Here is a 16,313-nt window from a genome sequence, read left to right as displayed (position 1 = left end):
TATTTCCTTAACTTATGCAAACCCTGGGGCTTATGCGAAGGAAGGTGGGCGGCATGCAAGGTTTTAATATACATTTACCAGAAGTTAATGAACAAGCACAGAACCTTGAGGGCATACAGCAATGTTGTCTTTAATTTTATTAAATATTTATGCAGCTCTTTTCTTCTTTGGGGCAAAGTACGGCTCCTCCTGAATATTTTTAATTACCAAGTCACTGCCAGGCATTTTTGACTGTGCAGGTCGGACCCACTGAGAATGATTAAATCGAATGTTGAAAGAAAGAGCATTAGGGAATCTCCAAACCTTTTAAAGTAGCTTGCAGAATTTTTGCCTTCCAAAAAAAGAACAGTAGCAGCCTGGGTCACTGGGGATATAGCACAATTTTGTCTCACCAGAGTTCTTCCTAGTGACTTTCTGTTGGCAATTCAGACTCTGAATATGGGAAGGATAAAGCTCAAGTGTCCTAGAGGGCACAGAGAGATTTCAAGGCAGTGGCTTCTGGAGTGTCTGTGTTTTCATGGAGGTTTAGGTTGTTGGCAGTTGTTAACCTGATTCAGGCAAAAATCCAGAATCTCTTTTCATTTGCCCCTTGAATCCAGCATGCCAATAAAGGCTTTGCATAGAAACCTGATTCAGAGCCTATTAAAACTTATGGAAGTCTTTGGATTAATCCTATTGCTTCATCTTTGTATTGGCATGAAAAGACAGCATAAAAACAAATCTTGGATGGGTTTGTGTACGATTCCACTCTTTGGTGGTCCAAGGAAACATCAAACCCTGGTTACCTACCCTATGCAACACAATACCATGTAATCCTTAGACTGCCAAGTTGTCTGTGTTGTTTTAGTTCAGTGTTGGAAAAAACATCAGCTGTATTTTGCTTTCAGGCCAGCCACAGCTTAGCCAAAGTGCAGGGAAAAGATTAAAATGCATAAATATACATAACTTGGCTAACTGTCCAGGAATTGCTCCTAGTGTCTTATATTCCTAGCTGCTTCATTGGGAAGAAAAGTGGCATTAGAGCCTGGAATTAGTCTAGTTTGTTCTGAAAGCAAAGACTGCAAAAAGCAAGCAAATAAAAGAATTCAACAAGTTAAATTATTAGAGTATAGGAAAAGAAATTAACAATATAATCTTATTTCTGAATCTCCGCCCATGTTTTTTTACCAAATAAAACACAAGTCCGCCAGTGCTCTGTGAGGCTGGTAGTTCTGGTGTTGTCAGGTGAACTCTGTTTCTTTCTCTCAAACGAATCAAGCACCTTTCCTCTGGATGAGCCCAATCCATGACGTTGTGCCATCCAGCAGAGAGCCTCCAACCCACATGCTTTGGGGAACAAAAATATCACCTAAAACCAAGCTAAATCTAGTGAATGGGTACAGTGATGAACTCATGATTTATCTCCATAGTGACTATGGGTATGAGAGATACAGCAACAACCAGTGTGTTCCAGCCTTCTGGTTCAGCCCATCCTCCCTGTCCAAGGATTGCAGCATTGGTCAGAGCTACTTGAACAGCACTGGGTAAGTGAATCTTGTAGTCTCTCTGGTTTTGGTGGACATGCAGGAGACAAGAGAACCTGGATAGTCATTTTTCCTCTGCATCCCGTATGATTTCTTTCCAGTCTTATTTGTGAGGTGATGTTTGCTGCAGCATCTGTATGGAACATTGCCTCATTCCTCAGAGACAGGGAGAAGAACATTAATGTAAGTGACATGTAGATATTGTATTGCTATCGAATGAGGTATGATCCCTGGAGCCTAGACTCGCAGCTCCCTTTTGCTGCAAAATTAAAACACGAATCAAGGAGGTCTACCTGAGAGACTGATGAACATTTAAAAGAACAGGTTTGAGGTATTTCACATCATTTTTCATTGAACCTCTTCCTATCTTAAAGCTCCTGTATATAACAGCTTCTGGGAAGGCTCAAATGAGCAATTTTTAGCCTCTTTTTTCCTTTGCCATTTTCACTTTGTATACACTGTGCCTTGAGTTTTAAGACAAGATGCATGTGCCAGTTTCTCTTGGTTTTACCCAGAACAGATGGCAAGTGTTGGTTTATCATCGTAGTATTGCTTTGCAAATGATTAAAGTTTTTCTGGGGATACTCTGAAACTCTGGTTGCACTGGCTGCTGCAAAATTGCAGTGTTCTTCTCAGGCAGTGGAGGCACTGAAGGCTTTGCAGGCACGCTTCTGAGTCGTGGGTCCTGCATGCTCAGTTGTTATGAAGGGTTGTTCCTGGGTGGTGGTTGTGAGTTGCTGAACAAAGTGAGGAATCACTTAACTTCAGAGACCTCCTTTCAGCTGAAAGGTCGCTATAAAGATGGAATGTAATTACAGGAGCCCTGACCAGTATGATTGCTTGTAGCCTTCTTGACAGGGAGCAAGCAAGAAATATTGGGGGGTCTGTGTCTTCTAATCCATCCCATGTTTTTACTGTGAAATTACCAGAAGGGATTAATCTCGCTCAACAACAGTGGGAATGGCCGAGTGTCTTGCTAGTTAGCTAACCTCTTCCAAGAAGAGCCAAGAGAAAACTCATTCTTTGAATAATTTTAAAATCAGACTGGGCAAAGCTCTTGGTAGGTCATTCTAAGTGCTTTCTAGCAGAGTAGAGGCAGACAAATGTAATAAAAAGCCTAATTAAAAAGCTGGGATGCAGGGTGCAATCCTGCAGGCACAGGGAATTGGAGGGATTCTCTGCCTTTTAGCAGCCTGGAGTAATTCACCTCCACAATGTGTGCCTGTTCTTAGTGATGCTGCTGAGAATCTGGAGAAGTGTGATGGTGTTTTGATGGCTTTCTTCAATTTAATAAAGTGTTAGGTTTCTTTGATTCTTCCTTTCAGTGAGGGAAGCATGCAGGCAGTTAGCCTTTGAAAAAATACATGTATTAATATGGAGAAATGAAACAAAACACAAAAACTTTTCCGCCCGCTGCCTGAGCCCAATCTCCTTTTGTTACTGTTCCCAGGTACCGAAGGATTGTGTCTAACAACTGCACAGACGGCTTGCGAGAGAAGTACATGGCCAAGGTGGAGAAGTGCCCTGGAAAAGCACCTCGGGGACTGCACATCCTTACTTCTGATGGAAAGTTGGTCACAGAGCAGGGACACAATGCCACCTTCATTATCCTTATGGAAGAGGTGTGTTAGTGGTCTCAGTAAACTTTTCACTCTGTGGCAGGACTGGCATTCTTTTCCTTCACCTGTTAGGCTGCTGAGAGGAAAAGAGCAATCAGGTGGGATCATGAAATCATGAACACTCCTGAGATTTAGGAGAATTAATGAAAGAGGGCTGTACACGAGACATTAAAACAGATCACATTGGGTCAGCCAAAGGAGTATTTGGCTGCTTGGCTTGTCTGTGAGTCAAGATGAAGTCAACACTGAAGAAAGAGAGATCTGGTAAAAAGCATACTTCAACATGAGCTTCTTGATGCCTCCGGTGAACTGCAGTTAATGGATTTTATGAGGCAGAAATGGTGTATATATGCTTAATAATTCTGTTTCTGGGATGTAAAGATTTAGATGGAGCTTTGCTGGGAAAGGTTAAGAAGAGTGGGGATCATTTTCAGACACATGAGGAGCAGCGAGGGATGTTACTGTTTTGCAGTAGGAATTGAGGCTCCTGAAACCACCTCTGAGCTCCTCAACCCATATCTGTTTCATTTGTTTATTGGTATGATTCCCCCTGTAACCAACAGTAGTGTAACTGATACCAGGGCAGGCTGGTGCCTGAAGCATCAAAATATCGAGGCACTCCTGGTGGTCTCTCTGGGTCAGGTATCCCTCTGTTTGGGAAACATGTATGGTGCAGCTCATTTCACCAGTGCTTGTGGCTCAGTGGAGGGCTGAGTAGCCAAGGAAAACACTTGGTGTGTATCCAGGCTGATGGGAGAATTTTTCAAATGCTCTTATGCCTCTTCAGATCTGTGATAGCTGTTTAGTGATATATGTGACTGCACCACAACAAGCCCTGCTGTGTTTATAGCTTGCTGCATTCTCCTGCTGGCTTATGACTGCCCATGGAAGGTATCATTGAAGATCCAACAATGATTTTCCCACAACGGCTTGTATTACATCTGTTTTCTGGTTAAACAGAATGGTCAGCTCATAGCCTCACTTCTGACATCTTTGGGTGTCTCAGGAGGGGCAGCCAGGAAGCGAGGTGGTGGTTGGAGAACCACAAGGGATTTTGTCATCTGTTTTGTCCTGCATACTTCATTTTGAGAAGTACCTGGAGACAGGTGGAACCCAGACACATCATGATCATGAACATCAGAAGAAGGAAACCAGGACAGACTAGATGCCCGTTTCCTAAGTATGCTGCTATGACGACAAGCAACATTAGGTCTCTGGGAAAAGCATATTAGAAACAGTGCAAGCCTAGTGTCCCTTCCAGTCCCAGGAATAGCCTCCATTGGCAACTTAGACCTTTGAGAATACAAGAAGCTGTTCTAAATCTGAACATACTGCCATGAAGAAGTTTTTTCTCATGATACTTTGTTATTTTTTTTTTTAAACACACAGACTTCTATTAATTTAAATTCTTATACAGCAAATAAATGTTTCATTGGGACCGCACTAATCCGACAGGGCCTCTTTACATGCTTCCTCAGAGGTTCATGCATGCCCTGCTTTTATACAAAGGGGATTTCTTGTCTACCTGGCTGATTCTTTTATATTCTGCAGACTTGACACGGTAAGACTATTTATGTAGACACTGTGAGTGAGAGTTCAGAAAAGAACTGACATAATCTAAAAATTAGGAATCTAGTAGTAATTTATTAAGGAACTCAAGCGGAACTGCTGCATATAAAGAATGATAAACAGATGGGGAATAAGGCAGCAGTCAAGGTAGCTGAAGAGTGGAATCTTTGCAAGGCTTTACAGATTGAAGAGCCGGCTGAATAAATATGTGAGGGCATTCACTCTGTGTCCTTTGTTGAAAAACAACAGTAGTTAGAAAAACAAATCATTGAAACAATTTTTTTTCTGAGGGAAGAGGATTTTCAAGAATATATTTTTGTGGGTAAACAGCTTATTCCACAGAAAGCTGTGTGTTGAGTTTGTGTCTTAAAAGAATAGAGATTTTAAGAGAAAAATAAAACAAAACAAAACAAACCTGAGATCTTGGGCAAAAGCATTTCAGTCTTTCATTATGAACCTGAGGCAAGTGAGTTGTCATCAAAGTATTCCTGGTTAGTCAGAAGAAATAATTTCTGTAGAATTTCTGTAGAAATCTTATTACATACCTTCCTGACATACAGATTCATTCCTGACTCCCTCCACCTTTTCTGGTCAGTCTGTTCTATGGTGAATTCTTTTGCACCTATGTCTAAAATCACTTTCACTACATGCATCCATGACATTTTTATGAAAACAACTTGAGAGCTTCATTAGAAGAACCAAAATACATCATGTATATACAATCCACTTGCTCCCATCCCAAGCATATGTTGAATGAAATATCGCTCTCCTGAAATCAATGAGAGTTTGGCTCTTTACTTCAGAGAGCCGAAATTTCAACCACTGCTCTGTCTCTACAGTTTTTGTCACTTTGATAGTGTGACTTCCAGACAGGAAAACTTTTCCAAGCTCTTCTTGATGGGGAGATGACTTTGAAGGACTGTTCCTTGGCCATACTCCTCTCCGCCCATTCCACTGTCCTTTCCCTACTCACTGATTTCAGTACACAAAGTGCCAATCTTTGTAACAGCCCCTAGATCATTCCCTTTCTGCATAATAATTTACAGGGCTTAAAGCAATAAAATCTGCCTTTTGAATATATAGAGAGAACATTTTTTTCTCATTTAAAATGCCTCCATTTCATTTCTGTTTTAATTTATATTCATAAACTCCAGAATATCTGACATTGGGGGGGGGGCTGACACCCTTAAGTATTAGTATAGTTTTAGTATTTTATGTACTGGATACAGAGGTATGGAAAGGAGAAAGAAAACACAATTGGTATGATGGGCAGGCTTTGCATTGAAGACCCCACTGTCATAATTGGGTAGAAAGATCATCTGCTGCTGTTCAGTCACAAAAAATCTGTTCCGGCTGCTCCACTTCAAACTCTCTCATTTCAGATTGAATCATATTGGAGAAGCAAGAAGGAAATAGGAAAGAGAATTGTAAGGCATGAGAAAGGAGCTGCCATGATGGATGCAAGAGATTGCAGCCTGAGGTCACCAGTGATGAAGCCAGCCCAGATCAAATTTTTATCCTTTGTTCATATTTTTATCCTTTGTGTCTTCCGTATGAGATGAACTTGTGGTCTTAGTATATTCCCCTGAGAAGTGGTTTTGAAAGGTTTAACAAGCTGTGGGAGCTTTTCTATCAAATAACTGAATATCCTAAGAGTGTAATTTTGCTCCTGTTAGAGAGTTTTTTTAGAGTGACTTAAAAAACTCTCTTTCAAAAGATGTTATTGGCTACTCAATATTATAGATAGGTTTTATTATCACTACCACTATAGTCCTCTATGTTTTCTTTTTTGTTTATACTGTATTTTCAATGTCCTAGTAGGACAGAAGTGAAAATGGTGACCTGATCAAGTCAATAGACACAACTGCCCTGGTTCCTGTGAAATGAGAGTAATGGAGCAAGGAAGGAGAGAGGTCTAGCACTTATAACCATATATATCCATATTTCCCAAACTATGTATGATAACGCTGATTATTTGGATGTGTACCTGAAGACTTCTAAGTATACACTCAAGGCAAATTCACACCTGAAAAATACATTTCCTACACACTGATTTGTTAATGCAAACATAGCCCATGAGGAAGATAAGGTCTGTGGGGCATGCTGCAGTCCTGATTATCTAGAGAGGGGACCTGCTTCAGTGCAGTCTCGCTTCTTGTCTGTGCTCCAGGTTTCTATCCAAAGGACAAGATCAGGTGCACTTTCAGGGCAGGGACCAGTAGCAGAACGAAGCAGTCTGCCTGTGACAATAACGTGACTGCCACTTATACGGGCTGATGGCAACTGCCAGCAAGACAGTAGGTTCCATGCATTTTGAGTCAGTGGGAGGCAAGAATGGGGACCTCTTGCTTTTCATGGATGTTTCAATCTCCGCAGGAGCCTTTATTATGCACCTTTGATCTCAGTTGCTGATCATTTCGGTTAGAATGGTCTGTGAGCTATTTTAATCATAATTTAAGAATTTATTTTTCCATGATCCAGCCAATGTTCTGCCTTTATCATAAATGTTCTGGGGATGAGAAGTCATGATCCAAAAGGGATCTGTGTTATGTATGAATGTGTTTGGACCATATGAAAAAATCCTTATGGAGATTCATAATCATAATTCAAATTACAAACCATGTGTTTTGTTGCACACAGGTGCACTTGAAAACTACTGCTCAGAGGAGAGTTAGTGCTGTCAGCTTTAAAACTTTTAGGGACTGTCACAGGTGTGGTTGTCCCAAGCAATCTTTTCCCTTTGTCTGATCTGCAGTGGTTTTTTTTAGGAAATCATGGTTTGTTTTGTGCAATATCTAGCCCAGAGGCTTCAGTGAAATCTCTGTTGACTGACATTAGACAAAACCTGTCAGTCCTTAGTGTGGGACTCAACCCGTGTAAATTCAGCCATCCTGAAGTTACACTAGATTTACAGCATCTCAGTGATGAGGTTGTTTCTTTGGAACGTATTGGAAAGTGACTTTAACCATTGTTCCATCTCCAGGGTGTTCCTGGTGCTCCCATGTGCATATGGGAGTTGCTCTCCAGTTAGCGTCTACCCCACTACCCCATCTCGCTGCCTCTGATAGAGGTAGTTGTTGGACACCACTTTTTCAACGAAAGGCTGTGCAAAGCCCTGGCCACTTCAGTGACACATAATCTCCAACCATGCATTGCATTAGATTATTCAAATACAGTCCCCTTCAAATATGTATGTTTGGCACTCTGCCCTCTCAAAATCTCTAAATCCGAGGTGGGGGAATAATTCTCTTTACAGGTTTAAGTATGCTAAGCATTGCTTGTGTGTAATTACCTGGTGTTGATTTGAGCCTGGCCACTTTGGGGGCTGAGAGAACAAAACTAGACTGTTTTGGTAAAGTTACAAGTTTGTGACCATGCTAATGAAGTGGAACTGGGAAACGGGATGGAGAGCAATACAAATGACTTTTATCAGCCCAGTTTCCTAATCCAGCTTTCTCTGCTGCAGGGTGATCTCCAAAGGACAAACATTCAGCTTGATTTTGGAGACGGAATTGCAGTATCCTATGCTAATTTCAGCCCTGTTGAGGATGGCATCCGGCACGTCTATAAGAGTGCTGGAATCTTTCAGGTGACAGCATACGCAGAGAACAGCCTGGGCTCTGACACTGCTGTCCTTTTCCTGCATGTGGTCTGTAAGTACTTCCAGCTGTTAACTTCCTTGGGTGAAAACCTGACCTCACTGAAAATGCCTGCAACTTCATGGGGCCTAAGAATACGTACAAACCCACCTACATATACAAGTCACAGTCTTCCCAGTGCTTGGACTTGTAGACACTTCTATCTTGTTAAGTAAACTTTATTGAATGCAGAGGAAGAGAAGTTTCTTTTAACATAAGTATATTTGCAGTCCTCACAGGTGCACAGAAAAGTTTGAAAATGTTTCTCAGGCTTTCTAAAAGGGTCTGAAATGAAACAATATGTGAAACAAAGCCCAAATGTATGTTTTTAATTTGCTTCTTATACCAATAGGTTTAGATTAACCTACTAAATTTTGAGTCAATTATTCGGGATCTGGGAGTTTACAGTGCTTATTAAATAAAATAAAAGCATTATGCTGAACATACTTCCTGTGATATGAATGCACTGAGGGCTAATATTCTACTCTTCATAGTTAGTGTGTTTGACATTCATCTCTGACTTTTCTTTGCTGTTTGGTAGATAAATTCAATTTCTTTCTGCTTGGCACATGAGCAGACTCAAATATGGAGTCCCCAGCTGGCTTTCTCAAACAGGAGAGAGCAGAGGATGGGGAATGCAGAATGAGACCAGGAAGATCCCATTTCCTTGTCTGGCTCTCTGACAACTAGATCTCCTGGGCAGAGAGCTCCAATGATGTGCCTCATCGTTTTTGCCCTAATTGTCTTCATAGCCATGTCTGTCTTGTCATTTAGCCTGTCAAAATGTCTTCTAGCCTGTCTGTCTTTACTTGAGGTTTTCTGCTTGAAGGAAGCAAGTCAGAAATTTCCAAACCTCAAGTACTTCTTTTTCTTCTTTTTAATTTCAGACTCCCTGTGTGAAGGAATAAATGTTCCTTGAAGCTTTTATTATGCTCATAATTCCCTCAAAGTCAATCATGGCTGAATTTAACAACCTGTTATTAGAGCATTAACTGTTTTTTTCCTTCACCTTGGGCCATTAGCTGACAAAAGTGATGGTTACCTGGTAATAACAACCAGCTTTGTATGGATTATATGATTTTTCTCATAGGAATTGCTTTTTCATGGTGAGGATTTTAGAGCAGAATGCAACGAGGGGCAGTTGCTTGGCCTGGTTGTCCTACTCTACCCTTTTCTTCCTCAGCCTCTCAGATCTCTCTTTTGACTTTTATAGTGTTCTTAGGTGTCCAACTTATTATCATTGTCTCTGGGGAAATATTTTTGCAAGCGTTTACATTCATGCTAACGCTGAAATGAGATGATACCTCAGTATTAGACTTCTAATATATTTGGATGTACTTGTCAATATAGGAGGTTTGACCTTGAAGCTAAAATGTACAGAAAAAAAAAAAGCCTGCTATATAAATCACCTTTATTATATGGTTTGCCTGGTGCTGGAATCAGGTACTGAAAGAAAAGGAGAAAGAAGCTATTTGGCCTCAAGCAACAGTCGTTTTCTACCCTCAGCTTTATCAGTGTTCAGTCAACTTTTCACCTTTTTGCTGTCAGGCTGCTGTCAGGCTGCTTGTCTCTTCATTTAAAGCAAGTGAAGATATTTATGGTTTTCCTCTTACATGCACTGTCACAAAATACTGGGGGAACCTGCTGTTCTTGGGAACTCAAAGTACTCTCTGTGGGCAGAGTTCAGGAGTGACTTGTTGGTAGAGACTTGTTGGGAAAGGTGATAAAACCAAGAACAAGTTTTAAGGAGCCAAAAGCAAGAATAGTGTCCCATTGTGCTGAGAGCTATATGTTCCAGTGGTGAAAGAAAAGCTCTTGCTATCCAAAATCCTTGTAATCTAAGCAGGTGGTGAAGTGATTACTGTCCTTGTTTCATGCTTAAAGAGCTGAGAGGTAACACAAGAAGATTGTCTCAGTTAAAATCAGCAAGTTTCCTGCTTCCCAGAATGAATGTCCTGTGAAAAATAAGAAGTCTCCTTTCTTATTTCATCCTTTCCTTCTCACAGTGATAGTCTATCGTTTGCTATGTTTCAAAAGGTACCATCCAGAAAGTAAAACTGTCTGATGTGCAGCAGTTATCTGCTGAAATTCAGTACCAGTAAAAACAAGAAATTCAGCAAGAAGGAAAGCAATGATGATGGTAAAAGCTTTCAAAAATCTAGCAAACAATACCTCAATACTTTTTATACATGATTTTTTTTTCTGGAGAGGAACTGACTTCTTAATTTTGAACTTCATGCACTGGACTCGTTCTGGACATTTGCATTTATTAGACACAACTTTGCATTGATACTTCATTATTTTTTAAGTCTTTCAGACACAAGTTCTTCTGACAGCTAAATGCTTTGATATCCTAACGAACACAACTTTCAAGTCCTTCCTGACTTTTTGCTAGTGGTAACTGACTTCCCAAAGACTTCTCAAGGTCAGGCTAAAGTCAAAAAGATATGAAGGATTTCTAAAATCATGGAACTTTCTTTTGGGGACCTTCTAAAAAACTGTCAAGGTGTATTTAATCAAGTCATAAATGCCTCACGTTTAATCAGATATTAGCCATCTTGGCTAATCACAGAATCACAAGGTTGGAAAGGACCCATTGGATCATCGAGTCCAACCATTCCTAGCACTCCCTAAACCATGTCCCTCAGCACTTCATCCACCCGTTCCTTAAACACCTCCAGGGAAGGCGACTCTACTACCTCCCTGGGCAGCCTGTTCCAGTACCCAATGACTCTTACTGTGAAGAAACTGATTTTCCTACAAATCTTAGTAGCTCAGAGGATATATTTTCAAGAAAACGCCTTCTTTCTCCCCTATGTCCTATCATTCAACCCTTCAACAGCAGCTTGCCCTATCCAGTGCAAAGCCAGTCCGTTGTTCTCCCTCAAAGTGCATTTAAAAATATTTTCTAAGTATACAGTGTTGACCCTGTCTGAAATTAGCATTGTGAAAACTGTGCATTTCTGGCTCCCCTAGAATTAAGAATGAGGAAAAAAAAGAAGCATGATTTTATATTTATCAATCTGGTATGTTTTTCTTTTGCTTATTGGCTGCTGGAATTCTTTTGTGTTGTTATGATAGAGTCTCACTGCTGACATAAGGCACTTGGTTTATTTAAAGAAAAGATCCTCACTGTTCACAACTGTGCAAGGAGGGTTTAACTCAAAGCCTTTAATAATGAAGTCTTTCTTCCCACAGGTCCAGTGGAGCACATCCATCTGAGTGTCCCCTTTGTCGCCATCAGAAATAAGGATGTCAACATTACTGCAGTTGTTTGGCCCAGCCAGGCAGGCACACTTACCTACTTCTGGTGGTTTGGTAACAGCACCAAGGTACAGCTGCCCCTTGGATCATTTTTACTTCCTAAGCTTATTGCAGCAGAGAAGGGACTCTTGTCAGCCCTAACAAAAACTTTTCGCCTTTGCTTGTTTTGTGGTTTTTTTTTCCCTTATCTAAAAATGGTTGTTATTATCTGAACTTCAGCCTTTGTGAGTTTATTTCCTCCTGTCCCGTGTTATTCTTCGTAGTCATTACTTTTTTTACATCTGGTTGTTATCAGCCCTACTGAGCTTTGGAGACCACTGTTATTACCAGCGTTCACTTGCAGCTTAACTGAATTATATACCACTATATATGGTATAATACTGGCTTTCAACATAGTGTTTAAAAACTGCTGGTGTTCAATAACTGTGGGGATTTCCATTATGTACCAATATGCACTATATAATGCTGGATTCCAACACAATACTTTAAAGCTGTTGGTGTTCAAATAACCAGTTGTATCTAGAGTTTCAAGCCAGTCTCTCACTGAATTGTTTGTGTCCATCTGTGACTGTTGTTCCCACTCTTGGATATATTACAGAGGGAAATGAGACTTCTTGGTAGTGAATTTTCAAAGGACTGGCAAAAATTTAGGATAAAGAGCTTTTTTTATCCATAATTAAAGTAAGTGAAACTACAAGTTGTGGTCATGCTTTCAGATGGAGAAAGAGGATTGTTTCTTAGCTACGGTTTTTATTGTAGGCTTTAGGAGTAAGACAGCGGACACACAGATGCTATTCTCCATTATTACAGTTGTGAAAGGTACAGCTGATAATTTTGCAATGTAGTATCAGCTGTTATTCACAAAAGCAGTTTAAGTCACATCATTGTCTACATTATTGATTTGCAATTGAAAGTGCATGCTAAATTGAGATCAAAGGAGAAAAAATGTGAATTTTTCATGAAATATAGAACTTGAGGTAAAAGCTAGCAGGCACACAAATATTTTATTTTCTCTTTGACAAAGCTGCTTACTTACTAACAGTAGCAAAAAGGAAAAAAATAACAAATGCTGCATCTATTGTGATTTTACATCAAGTTAGGAAGCTTATTAAGAACTCACTTATTTTTGTGGAAGCATAACCGAGGCACCAGAAGAGCTCAGGAAGAAAAACCACTTCCTATAACTTGGCAAGTTGCTGTGCCCTAGCTGAGCTATGGCAGCCTCCCACATACACAGGTCTAGTCCATGGCAAGTACTGGGTAATTCCGCGTAGTTTATACTGTGCCGAAGGAGGGGGATGCAAAATCACATTACAGTTCTGATATTTTTGGCTCAGTGCTGACAGCTGGACAGTCGTTAAAGTACATCTGAGACAATTTAGGTATTGATAACTTGATCATCTGCTTACGCCCTCCGGAGTACCGAGGTGCCAGAGTTTTCCTGACATTGTTTCTGTCCTTAATATAGAAATTTGTGAATAGAGCCTTAAAAGGATTTTTTTTGAAGTAGAAAGTAATCTAGAAAAGGTAGAGCAAAGCAGTGCTGTTTACTGAAGATTTCCATGCAACTCTCCTGGTGCTTGCATCTGGTTTGCCTAAGAATCTTCTAGCTGAAATTTCAGAGTCATAGGCAACAGAGTACAAGCAGCTATGGCTGTGTTTAGGGTGGATGCTTTGGACATAGCTGCACATGGAGTAGCTGATCCTTATGATCCCTTGGGATGGTTGCACATGTTACTGAAATTTGTTGAGGTGCGGATTAGTAAAGAAAGTGCCTCTTACCTGTGGCCAACTCAGAGATCCAGAGCACCTTTCATTCTTTGCAAAGCATTCTCTCCAGCTACCTCATGAATTCAGCTTCATCTCTAGCAGAAGTATGGCAAAGGATATAGACACAACAGCAACGGCTACCTTTTTATTTCCAGTAGGTCTGCATTACATCAAAATTCCTTCTGGGATGTTTAATGTACATATCAGATCCTTCCCTGTGCCCACTCGTGGGCAAACTGTGGTCTCTAAGTGAAAGATGGGGGCACTGATTTGTGTGTGAATTAAAGGGTGAGGTGTGTAATATTATGCCTTGTGGGTGGTATTGTTGAGTGATATATTCTGTTTCCACAATGAGGGATTGCAACTTCTTCAGCCCAGAGGCATCTCAGGCAGAATCAGATGTGTCTTGTGTCACTGTGCAGTCTCACTGTACTCTCTGTGCTGTTGCACAGGCGGATGTTGTCTTAGACTCAAATGACCTGGCTGAGGCACTTCTGCTGCCCTACCCACCCTGCTGGAACCATTGTACTGAATTTCTACTGTGCTAATTTTTGCAGTATACCCAAAGGCCAATTTGCTTGGATTAACACAGGTCCAGTTTAATAAATGTGTCCAGCTGTCTAATAGGTTTGAGCAAATGAACCTTAAACTAATTGATTTAATTTAGAGTTAGTTTCCAGGTCTTGGTGCTTGAGTTAAAATTAAGGAGTTGGCTGAATGTTAAAGCTCCATGATGGAGGTGAAATCATCCGTGATAATGGAATGTCCAGCGTGCACACATACAAAAGCAAAAAAAAAAAGTAATTTTAAATGCCAGATTGGTTCCTCTTATCTGCCTTTGCACAGAATCACAACCTGTAACCTCTAGGAAGATAGCTAATATTGCTGCAGTTCGATGAAGGCCCATTCTACTTGTCCAGAATGTGTGTCTATGTATGTGTTAGCTAGGCCTCCAGGGCTAGCAGAAGCTGGCACCCTTGCTGACTTGGTCCGTGAGTCCTGTGTGATCAAACAGATTATTTTTCAACTGCTGTTTCAGCTCATGGATGAAGGGGTCCAAGGAAGATGGCATTCTGCAGGGAGGCAAATGCGTTTGCCAGTCTGGCTTATGCCAGTGGAAATTGTCAGTGTTGTGAAATACAGGCAGGTTGGCAGTGTGTTGGGATGAAGCATGAGAGCTGCGAGATGAATGTTCAAGCGTTTTCTTCTGAAAAAAACCCGACAGTGTAGTGAAGGGACAATAGCAATGGTACAATGACTTGATCTGTGCTCTTGGACCTCTCTGTGCTTTTGCAATGGAGACTATTATCACTATATCTACTTTAATGGTTTAGTTGAAACAAAGAGATCTGTCTATAGAACAGCTGTCAGATCAATGGCACTGTGAGGACTACACTTTTAATTGTCAGTATGCAAATCTCTTTTCCCAAACAGAGTGCATTTCTCTCATCTAGATGTGTATCTGTGTGAGAGTTTCCTGTACAAAGAGGAGAGCTGTAGTGCTATCAAGGACATTTTTGTTTGAGAAAGTACAGATAAAGTCAGCCTTCTTTGGCAGGGCTCTGAGCTGGCTAAATTCAGGTCAACTTTACTCTGGAAACCATTCAACCACTTTGAGACAGCATTGTCAGCAGGTATTATGTGATGGTTTCAGCCTTGTTTGTATGGTTTGCTAGCTTATGGTTGGAGTTAGTTTGTAGGCTCAAAGCAGGGTGCCCTTACTCTGACATAAGCAGAGTTGCTTTGAGATAGTAGATGGATCCGTGCTCGTAACAAGTCAGGGCTGGCTCTGAATCTGACCAATATGGATTGTTTGAAGAAGCATATGCATTTTTGGTTTACGTTTAGTGCTGGTTTTAGCTGGACTCTGTGTTTTATGCAGCTGATATAGTAACTGTGCTGAGTATGTGTGCGTGTGCGTGTACAACACTGCATTCTGCAGCAGTAATTCTGCACTTGCTGACTCTGCTTTGCTGAGCTATTCATAGAAGAATGGGTTGCAATTCAGTGGAAAAATATTTCAGGAAACATTTACTGAAGTGAGGGAAACCTTTACCTATGGGAGAGCTCTCACTTGGTTGTGTTTGGGCCACACTGAGGCCTTAGCAGGACATGCAAGATTGGAGCGCCATTCCTGTGTTGGGGAGGAAGGATATCATGGCCTGGTGGGTTAGTCAAGTGCATGTTTTGATCATGTTAATCTCATCCTGATTTTGATATTGCCATCTATATTTACTCCTGCAGCCCCTGATCACCCTGGAGAGCAGCATCTCATACATCTTCACTATGGAGGGGATGAACACTGTCACTGTACAAGTTGCTGCGGGCAACACTCTCATCCAAGACACCAAGGAGATCGCAGTGCACGGTACCCTCAGCCTTTTACAATCAAGTCTCGGGGAGGTACCTAGAGGTGAAGAACAGGCAGTTGCTGCTGAACTAAAATGAACTCTGAGTTCCCTACTGCCTGGAGGAACCTCTGAAGACAAACTGTAATAAAGTAGCTCTGATGTGTCATGATCACAAAATACAGAAGTGAATTGGATGGAGCAACTAGCTAAATTGGTGAAATGAGCACTGTAGTAAAGTGGCTGGTGTCTCCTTGCATATTGGTCTCTGTGTACACCCTGACTGGGAACTCCCAAAACTAAAAAAACCCTGAAGAATTGTAGCCCAGCTGCCTTCCCTCTGCTTCCTCGCAGTGGAAACAAGTAGTCATAGCACATCATTAAGGTGGCCTGACTACAGCTGGTGTTTCTCTTCATACAATGACTGTATAAATGGCGAGGGGTCTGGAAAACGGGGCAGAAATAGCTCTGCTGCTGGTATCTCTGCCTATTTTCCATGCCAGACCTAGAGGTCTGAGTGTGTCCGCTGGACTTCCCTGTGGGTAATCTTTGATACTTGCACGTCATGGGCTCCAAAAGCAC

The 16,313-nt window shown here is 41.1% G+C and overlaps 1 protein-coding gene across 1 annotated transcript in view; it reads left to right on the top strand.

Moving 5' to 3' along the window:
* The window catches only part of SORCS3 (sortilin related VPS10 domain containing receptor 3), a 294,771-nt gene that overhangs the window by 260,614 nt on the left and 17,844 nt on the right, over positions 1 to 16,313 (top strand). Inside the window, exons 17-21 of the mRNA XM_009555685.2 lie at positions 1,410 to 1,523; positions 2,974 to 3,145; positions 8,178 to 8,364; positions 11,548 to 11,681; positions 15,628 to 15,751. Coding sequence (XP_009553980.2) covers positions 1,410 to 1,523; positions 2,974 to 3,145; positions 8,178 to 8,364; positions 11,548 to 11,681; positions 15,628 to 15,751 — 731 coding nt within the window. The remainder of the gene's footprint in view (positions 1 to 1,409; positions 1,524 to 2,973; positions 3,146 to 8,177; positions 8,365 to 11,547; positions 11,682 to 15,627; positions 15,752 to 16,313) is intronic.

This window comes from Cuculus canorus, chromosome 7, assembly GCF_017976375.1.
Source record: "Cuculus canorus isolate bCucCan1 chromosome 7, bCucCan1.pri, whole genome shotgun sequence".
NCBI lineage: Eukaryota > Metazoa > Chordata > Aves > Cuculiformes > Cuculidae > Cuculus > Cuculus canorus.
The sequence above is the reverse complement of the archived record's forward strand: the minus strand, read 5'-3'. Positions and strand labels throughout refer to the sequence as shown.